At 33.7% G+C, this 9864-nt stretch overlaps 3 protein-coding genes across 3 annotated transcripts in view; all 3 read right to left on the reverse strand.

Annotated features, from left to right (window-relative positions):
* Positions 1 to 1001, reverse strand: part of LOC118184249 (sulfotransferase ssu-1-like) — a 116805-nt gene extending 115804 nt beyond the window's left edge. The window contains exon 1 of the mRNA XM_085815423.1: positions 869 to 1001. The gene's annotated coding sequence lies outside the window, so the exon portion shown is untranslated. The remainder of the gene's footprint in view (positions 1 to 868) is intronic.
* LOC118202314 (sulfotransferase 1C2-like) overlaps positions 1 to 1001 on the reverse strand; it is a 31115-nt gene extending 30114 nt beyond the window's left edge. Inside the window, exon 1 of the mRNA XM_085815426.1 lies at positions 869 to 1001. Within this exon, the coding sequence (XP_085671552.1) occupies position 869 (1 nt within the window). The 5' untranslated portion in view covers positions 870 to 1001. The remainder of the gene's footprint in view (positions 1 to 868) is intronic.
* The window catches only part of LOC118184250 (sulfotransferase ssu-1-like), a 79360-nt gene extending 78352 nt beyond the window's left edge, over positions 1 to 1008 (reverse strand). The window contains exon 1 of the mRNA XM_085815424.1: positions 869 to 1008. The gene's annotated coding sequence lies outside the window, so the exon portion shown is untranslated. The remainder of the gene's footprint in view (positions 1 to 868) is intronic.
* Positions 1009 to 9864: the final 8856 nt, after the last annotated feature.

Here is a 9864-nt window from a genome sequence, read left to right on the forward strand (position 1 = left end):
CAGTTTTTTTTTTTTTTTTTTTTTTTTTTTTAGTTGGCCGTTGTTAAATTAAATGTGTTGCTCTTATATCTATAACAATATACCTGCTTTCAAAATAAGTATTGTCAATAAACATGTATTAAATTATGCCATTCTATTACGTTCTTTGTTTATTGAAACAACTAACTTAAAAGAATTTCTTCCCTTTAGAAAAATTCTTAATTTGTGGAATGGCGCATAAAATTATCGTTCTACAACGGAGAAAATGTAATTTCAGTTTAAAATCTTTCATTTTTAGCAGCTTCACGATCTTACGTGTAGTCACATACGATAACATTTATTATTACAGCGAAAGTTTATTTTCCCCTTTTTAGTGCATTTAACTTAAACCTTGAAACCTTGTAATAGGTTATAAAATATGCTATATCCTTTATTTATCTTCTTAAAGAGGTTTTAATTTCTTTTTATTATTTTATAACTTTAGATGTTATTTAGAATCTTTTTAATAACTCACCGTTAATAAACAGACCATTCATACATTAACTTTCTAAAATTAAAGCAGAGGATTTAAAGCTTATTTGATCTATAAAATGATTGGTTCCCTTCAATACAGAATAAATCACAAGGTACAACAAAATTACATGCAGCTCAATGTGAAGAAAAAGAAACACATTTAACCCTTTAACTGTCAAGTTATTTTGATGATTTGGGTACACAAATTGTCAAATTTTTTAATTGGAAAAATCAAATGTTTAGTACAAAATAAAATATACTTAAGTAGTTAAAAATTGATATTTTGAAGTACATGGGTAAAATTTTCGAACACCATATCTCGGGCATGACAGTTAAAAGGTTAAAAATTGAGGATGAAAACATAGAGATTACTCACTGCAATAAAAAAGAGAGATTCTTTGACAAGCCAGTGACTTTGAAGAATGAAATCTAATCTATAGTGCCTACGCCTACACGAATAGATATTCCAGATACAAGTTTACGCGTTTAATGACCTTGCGATGATTACGATGTAAGAAAAAAAAAAAAAATTGAAATATATTAACAAAATCCATTTAGAGGATGCGAGAAAGCACAAAGAAAGTAGCGCCCTCTAGGAACAGAAGCCAAAATTAAATTAGCACAGAAGGAGATAAAACGAAACGTCGGAAAAGGATCAACAATCCAGTTTTTTTCTGTTTTCTCGCAACCTTAACTTTACGCACGGTCAGTAAGCATGCAGAATTTAATAGAAATTAGGTGCTTACAGGAAATATATAAGCAGAATTTATGAATGATTACGGGGATTCAGCTGAAGAAGATTAATTTATGATGGCTGCCCTATGCGTTTTTTAACAAATATTCAGAAGTGCTTTATGAAAAATAAGAATAGCGGTGAAAGTCGCAGAACACTAGTAGTTGTAATTCGGTCCAGGGTTCGAGTCCTGGTGAATGAGTTGGCTGAATAGGCGTTTTCGTGGTTTCTTCCAGCACGTTGTAAAATAATAGTATAATAAGTAGGAGCACGTTATAAATAAAATGGAAAAAAAAAAAAAAAAAAGAACAAAAAAAGAAAAAAATATTATGTACTCGAATAAGGTCTCAGATGTAACCGATTAGAAATTTACATGTATACTCGTTGCACATTCTAATATATGGATGCATACTACGAGTATATTATTAGAAAAAGAGGTATGAAAATATACACGCAACTAGGAGGTACACTGTTGGTAATAATGAAACTAATAAGAATGAGATTAAAATGCAGCAGTCTGAAACCTTTCAAGAGAATATATTGTTGTGTCTAGAATATATTATCCTGAGAAGTTAAAAAATATTTATAGATTTAAAAATATTAAAAATATTAATAAACATAAAAGTTATACATCTAAAAGAGATACTGTAATCTGATGTTGGTATATATGTTTTGAGATATCAGTTTAATGCCTGAAACAATTTTTAGTTAAGACCTAGTAATTTCAGAATTAGTTCCCTAGAAATTAAGAAATATGAAATATAATCTTACTAGGAGTTGTCCAGAAACGCCAAAGCCTGTTCAAAGTGGTTCATATAAAAGTATCTAATCGGCCGACTGCTAGAAGCAACTTTATTATGAGCCAAACCACTGAATTAAGAAAGTTCGCTTTTATAAAATATCAACATTAACACTTTTTTCGTTAAACTAAAGAAATATGAATATAATTAATGAAAAAATCCTGACAGATCGCTTATAGTTGAATTTTGATAGGGAATTTATTTTTGAAACAAATTTGATGCGTGTTTTCAGTTTTTTAAAGAACTGTACACATACATACTTGCGGCCCTGTATTCAAACATAATATCTTATTTCATGTATTTCACTCGCCATGGCAGCAGTGGGATACTTTCACAAGACAGACAGGCTCCAAAAATGTAGGCTTTAGAAATCTGCTTATGTGGTATACTCGGATGATAAGGTGTTAATAGTTGACTTTTTCCAGGACCCGATTTTTTTCTTTATCTCTCATATCCCATTTCGTTATCTCTCATATATATTTCTTTATCTCTTTATCTGAGAATGTTCCAAAATATTTATCCATTAAGTTAATTTTAATTATTCCAAAAGATTTCTCCATATAAGTTAATCTTAATTATTTTTTTTCACGCAATTTTGTCCTTTGAAAAGATTTACTAATTAGAAAGCTCGACGTTTTAAGCGCAAGATAACTTCTAGTATATACAGGAAATTTGGGTTATCCAGCTATGCTTGTGTTGAAATTTCGCCGACAAAGGTAAATTGGGTATCGGATAGTAATACAAAGGCTCAACTAAACATTTATTTCACTTTAGGTGACGCTTCTTCAATTTGGGAAATATTTGTATTTAATATATCAATATTATTTAAATAACTTCGAGCATCCACCATATAAGCTCATCTAAGGTCTGTATTTTGACTTTCAAAAAGAACATATTAGAAATATATACTATATATATTTAGTAATTCTACATAGGAGCACATCTGATATGCAATTCCTGTGTTTGGTCGTACGCAGTGGCTGATTTAACTCTTGAAAGGACCCAAGAGCAATTCAGTTTTGAAGCCCACCTAAATATTACCATACTATTTTAGCATGCACGCTATCCTACGTGTACGTTTTTACTGTAGCAAGTATTCTAGATTTATAATAAAAAATAAATAATAGTGCAAATACGTATAAGGTTTGTGTGAAAATATGGTTTATTAACAAAATGTTCAGTAAAATAGTTATCAAACTGTTTATTAAATATTAGAATATAATTTTACAATAATAAACTCTGTTTTAAGAGCAGTGCTTTCCTATAATTAAATAGTTATATATTGGTAATAGAATATTGACTTAAATTGATTGAAAGTTATTGTCGATGGTGTTTGTAGGAAATGTTGTATGTTTTCAGTTTAGAGAACAAAATAATATGAACGAAATAAGAACTTTTTTCACTTTAGCAAATGTACAGTTAGAGATTCATAATAGCTGAACAACATCGTTTTCATTAAACGGTACTGACAATTGACTTAAATGCAATTAAGACAAAGAATTTCTTAAGCAATTTAACTCTCTTGAGAACTGAAAATGATCATTCACTACTTGCGTTGTTACGTAAAAACTGTCAAAATTACTTTTAGAATTGTTAATATATTCGGAAGAGTAAATTGTTAACTTGCAAATAAGAATTTGGACACTGCGAAAAAAAAAAGGGACGGTTCTATATTTCCCGTTCTATTGGGCCGATTGACGAAATTCAACTTACGTTTTTCACGTCTCAAAAGCGCGACTTAGGATATGTATTAGATTTATACATAGCAATGTTCTAATATAGGTATTTTGACACAAAATCGGACTTTTTCTGAAATAACGTAACAATGTTTCCATATTTCGATTCTAAGACTCAAATTAGGCCAAATTACTAAGTTTTGTAAAAATCGCAGGAGTAGTTTTTAAAAAATTAGCTCTCAAAATTTTAGCTCCTCAATGTTAATAGAGTTTGGTATATATTTATTAGTATCTCTCTTTTTATTAAACTTATTTGATTCTTCCTCACATTTCGAAATTTAGATTCATCCCAAATAAAATTCACCCATTTTTTATGATTGATTTTTAAAATTTGTAGTTTCAAATAATTTTTATAATTTTTTCAAAAAATATTTTGAATTATAAGCTATAAAATTTTTATCATCATCTTAAAATAGACGTATTTCTAAGCATACATGCAAAAAATTACAGTTTTTTATTCAAAATTTCCGAAGATATACGTGAATTTATATATTGGCGAGTTTTGAAATTTGACATATTTGTTGAAAGCGATAAAACATCAAATGTGGTTTAGACACTTTGCTAAAATTATTTAAAAGTTAGAACGATGTGACTTTTTTCCCGCTCATGCATAGTGTAAAAAGATAGAAATGAGGTGCCTTTTTTCCTGTCTGGCATAATGGAAGAGAAAGGAAAATTGGTTGCCATATACTAAGAAGTTAGCCAAGTTAATTATTTTTGGCGCAAATTGAAAAAATTGCGCCACTGTAAATTTTTGAATTTCTCTGTAAATATTACACCAAATATTACAAAATTTAATATCTAGGCATAGTTTGGGTCGTAGAATCGAAATATGGAAAAAAATCGATATGTTATTTCAGAAAAAGTCCGATTTCGTGTCAAAATACCTATGTTAGAACAATGCTACATATAAATCTAATATATATCCTAAGTCGTGCTTTCGAGACATGGAAAACGCAATTTTAATTTTGTCAATCGGCCCATTAGAACGGGAGATATAGAACTGTCCTTTTTTTTTTTTCCCGCAGTGTACATGTTAACGGGATTGACTATATTTGCTTGTTTCATTAACGCAATAGAATGAACAGTTTCATTTTTAAAATTTATATATCATTGATATTTACATATGCTTCCCAAACATTCCTTAAACTAGACGTCAGGCATATGTTCATTTATTATAGAAATTTGTTTTGCAGTAGAATATGCTTCATCCATTCAGAGCTGGTTCTTCAAATTGCAGTTTTCTTTTATGGTGGTTTCCGGTTATGTTTTTACCACCAATCCTCAAATTCCATATCACAGATTATGTTCTTACTGCATTAATATAAATATTAACAAGACATAGTGCATAATAAAAATTAAGCTTTATTTAGGAACTTCGCGCACACTGCCCGACAGCCTGCCTGTTTCGCTCTCCTCGCTACTCGTAAGAAACTTCTCCTCTAGGGTTGCCACACTTATCGGAGGGCGCAAGGCGCGCTCCTTATCGCCATCACCACAGAGTTTCCCCCCAGTTCCTTTAATGACTATTCAAAGGAACGACATAGGTTATGAAATTATCTCAGAGTATCCGTACTGTCGGGTATTTTTACATGATTACAAAATTAGAATAGATCAAAATGAAATTCAATATATAACAAGGTATTGACCCATATAATAAACATGAAATAACAAGAAATATGTTAAGATATGAATTTAAAAAAAATGTTTTAAATTGTTATGTAAGAAGCAAGTTTCTTAGGGAAGTGAACATGTCTTCCCGATCTGGTGACAGTTTGTGTCTTAGAGAGTTCGTTTGCAGATTTATTCTGCTGAACTGTCTTTAAGTCTTTATTTGTTTTCAGTTCAGGCAAATTAGAGTCCGAAAGCAAATAGGCTGGTTTCACACGGTCTATAGACACAGTAGATTTCAGACCGTTAACATCAATTGTGAAAGTTTTGTCTGTTCTAGAAAGGACTTTATGCGGACCTGTATATGGTTGGCACAGAGGTGGCTTTACTCGATCGACACGTAAGTATACATGCGTACACGACTTTAAGGTAGCACTTACGTAACATTTTTCTTGGCAATGTGCAGATGTTGCTATTGGATTCAATTGTTGCATTCTATGCCGAAGATTCGTGATAAATTGTGTGTCATACGGAGATATCTTAGATGACGTTATCATATCACTAGGCAGCTTGAGAGTTGTGCCGTACACCAGTTCAGCACAAGATGACTGTAGATCTTCCTTTACGGCTGTCCGAATACCAAGCATAACAACTGGTAGTGTTTCAGTCCAGTTATTGGTCTCGTGAGCCTTGAGAGAAGATTTTAAATGTCGATGAAATCGTTCAACAATGCCGTTTGACATTGGATGATAGGCTGTTGTTGTGATTCTGTTCGTACCCAAAATGCGCGTGAATTCTGCAAAAAGTGCGGATCTCATTTGAGAACCTTGGTCTGTTGTTATGATCGATGGGCAGCCAAAACGAGATATCCAACAGTTGAAGATGGCTCTGCAAATGGTTTCCGTTTTCATATCCGGGATGGGAATGGCTTCAGGCCATCTGGAGAATCTATCTATTAGAGTCAAAAGGTACACATTGCCTTCTGATGGAGGTAACGGTCCGACGATATCCATATGGATTTCTGAAAAACGTGCATCAGGAAGAGAGAATGTGCCCAGTGGTGCTTTAGTATGCCTAGTAATTTTCGATTTTTGGCAAGATTCACAGGATTTCACCCAATTTTTGATATGACGTTTCATATCGGGCCATACATAACGAGAACAAATAAGCTTCGTAGTAGCTGCAATTCCTGGATGTGACAGATTATGCAGATGATTAAAGATGAGTCTGCGAAAGGAATTCGGAACAAATGGACGAGGAATGTCCGTTGATGTGTCACAAAGAATATTACCATCAGAATATTGGCACGGTTTAAATTCCAGTTTCAAAGATGATGTGTTGTTTTTGAGAAGGTCTTGTACTTCCGGATCATGCCGTTGAGCTTCCGAAAATTTTTTAAAATCCAAAAATGGAGATTTTGTTATGGAATCAATTTCGATTCTTGAAAGAGCGTCAGCAACGACGTTTTTTGAACCTTGCACATGCCTAATATCAGTAGAGTACTGAGAAATAAAATCTAAATGGCGCAATTGTCGAGGTGAACATTTATGAGGGTTCTGTTTAAAAGCGTATATTAACGGTTTTTGATCCGTATAAATTATAAAATTTCTGCCCTCTAACATGTGTCGGAATTTCTTAATTGCAGAATAAATAGAAAATAATTCCCTATCGTACGCGGACCATTTCTGTTGACTTTTATTGAGTTTCATAGAGAAAAATGCTATAGGTTCCCATGTTTGTTGAGATAACTGCATAAGTGTGCCGCCGATTGCTACGTCTGAGGCATCTACCCAGATGCTTAGCTGGGCTCCGGGAATAGGGTGTCTCAAAAGGGTAGCCTGAGCAATGGCATTTTTGGCAGCAATAAAGGCTTGTTCAGCATTCTCGTTCCAATTTAATTGTGGGGATGAATCCTGAACACGAGAACGAGATTTCTTTTTATTAATATAGCCTTCTAACAATTTTATTAAAGGAGAAAGAATATGTGCTGCTTTAGGTATGAAACATCTATAAAAGTTAAACATGCCTAAAAATCGGCGAAGCTGAGTGAGAGTGGTAGGTTGAGGAAAATCTAAAATACATTTGACTTTGTCAGGAAGAGGTTCAATTCCGTTTTCACTAAGGTGAAAACCTAAGAAATCAATAGATGTTTGACTAAAGGTGCATTTTGAAACATTTATGCAAAGTCCATATTCCTGAAGTTTGGAAAATAAAGCTTTCAAATGCCTGCAATGTTCCTCAGAATCTTTAGAGGCTATGAGCAAGTCATCGACAAAAGCGTAAACGCCTTCTAAATCCCGCGTGACTTCTTCATCTATAAAACGTTGAAAAGTCGCAGATGCATTGCATAAGCCGAATTGCATACGGATACTTTCGAATAAACCGAATGGTGTGCATATGGCGGTTTTGTGGATGTCGGCTGGGTTAATTGGTATTTGATGGTATGCCTTAATCAGGTCGACATGACTAAAAATTTTAGTACCGTGCAATGCAGCAGTAAAATCGGCTAAATATGGAATAGGGTATTTGTCTTTTATTGTTTGAGCGTTCAATGCTCGATAATCTCCTACAGGTCTCCATTCCAGACTTCCCTTTTTTGGAACCATGTGAAGTGGGGATGCATAATTGCTGCTCGAAGGTCTCAAATGCCCCAATTGCATCATAGTTTGAAATTCTTGTTTTGCTATTTTTAAGCGATCTGGAGCTAACCGACGAGGTTTTGCAACCACAGGTGGACCTTTAGTTATGATATAATGAACGGTGTTGTGTTTAACAGGTTGGTTAGGATCTGGTAATCTAGTAACTGAAGGAAATTCTTTTAAAATTTTGTGATATGGTGTATCACTAAATACAGTTTTTACTGAATAAATGCTTGCATTTTTCACGCAACCGACGGTTTTAAAATGCGTTTTTAAATCTTTGAGACATTTGTTTCTGAGATCAGGGACCAATTCAAAGAAATGGAGAAAATCTGCTCCAAGAATGGGTGTACTAACATTTGCTATAAGAAAAGTCCATGTAAACTGTCGTCTTAATTTGAAATCCAAAGAAAGTGTTTTTTGACCATAAACATGAATAGTAGAAGAATTAGCAGCGAAAAGTGTTTGTTGGGACGAATTCCGTTTTTGAGAATTATTTGCTGGAAGTAAGGACACGTCAGAGCCGGTATCGACCAAGAATGAAAGGTTTGTTCTACGGTCACGAACGAACAGGCGACGTGAAACTTGAGGCAAAGAATAAGTCGCCTCTATTCTTTGCTGGTTTCGTTTCCCTGCCATGAACAAGGTTTTGTACATTTGTCATCTCTACACTTTTTCCCAAAACGTCTATGATACCAGCAAACAGAATAATCTCTCCTTTTGGAATTGCTTCTTTCCTTATTGCGATCTCCGCGATTTGGCGAGCGACCACGAGAAAGAGAAATGCGATCAATACGTTTGTTTAATTTTTCTATTTGTTTAAATAATTTATCCTCAAGAGACTGATCGACTGTGCGAGAAACGGCACAAGTCCCTGGGGTTGGATTTACTTCTAAAATTCTGTCGGCAATTTCTACAGCTTTATCTACAGTTAAATTGGAAACCGCTGCCAAAATAGACTGAACAGTCGAAGGCAAACGTTGAAGGAATAATTCTAACATTAAGTTATCAGGAACATTTAAAGATTCTGCTCGACGTTTCATATTTCTAAGCAAATCGGAAGGTTTTCGAGAACCTAATTCTTCTCCAGATAATAATTGGCGAATTTCTTGCTGAGAAGATTCTCCTGAACGATTTATTAACTCAGTTTTAAGCTTTGCATATGGATCAATAGGGTCTGGTTTCATAAGTAAATCCCGTACTAGTGATGCGATATCTGGAGGAAGATGAGAAACTACATAATTATATTTAGTAATGGATTCTGTGATAGGTTTGGGGGTGGCAAGAGCAAAAGTACTTTCACACATAATAAACCATAAAGATGGGTCTGATCGGTTATAAACTGGAATTTGGACGGCATGAACATCAGACATTGTGCAAGGTTTTTAAGCCAAAATAAAAGCAAAAATTTAACTAAAGAAAATTAAATTAAATGATAAGTAGAAAACAGAATTATAAAATGATCTATAATTAGTACTCATCTGTGATTCGGAGGATGAAAACCGATGTAATCCATTACTTCTGGTTTGGAGATCTTGAGTGATGGCTTGTAGTCAAAACCGAAAGTGCTTGAGAACTGTTCATACGATTTAACACAGTCCGGGTTACCATTATGGTGGTTTCCGGTTATGTTTTTACCACCAATCCTCAAATTCCATATCACAGATTATGTTCTTACTGCATTAATATAAATATTAACAAGACATAGTGCATAATAAAAATTAAGCTTTATTTAGGAACTTCGTGCACACTGCCCGACAGCCTGCCTGTTTCGTTCTCCTCGCTACTCGTAAGAAACTTCTCCTCTAGGGTTGCCACACTTATCGGAGGGCGCAAGGCGCGCTCCTTATCGC

Source organism: Stegodyphus dumicola, chromosome 4 (genome assembly GCF_044657685.1).
Source record: "Stegodyphus dumicola isolate Sdum_Otavi_A_Nest chromosome 4, ASM4465768v1".
Lineage (NCBI taxonomy): Eukaryota > Metazoa > Arthropoda > Arachnida > Araneae > Eresidae > Stegodyphus > Stegodyphus dumicola.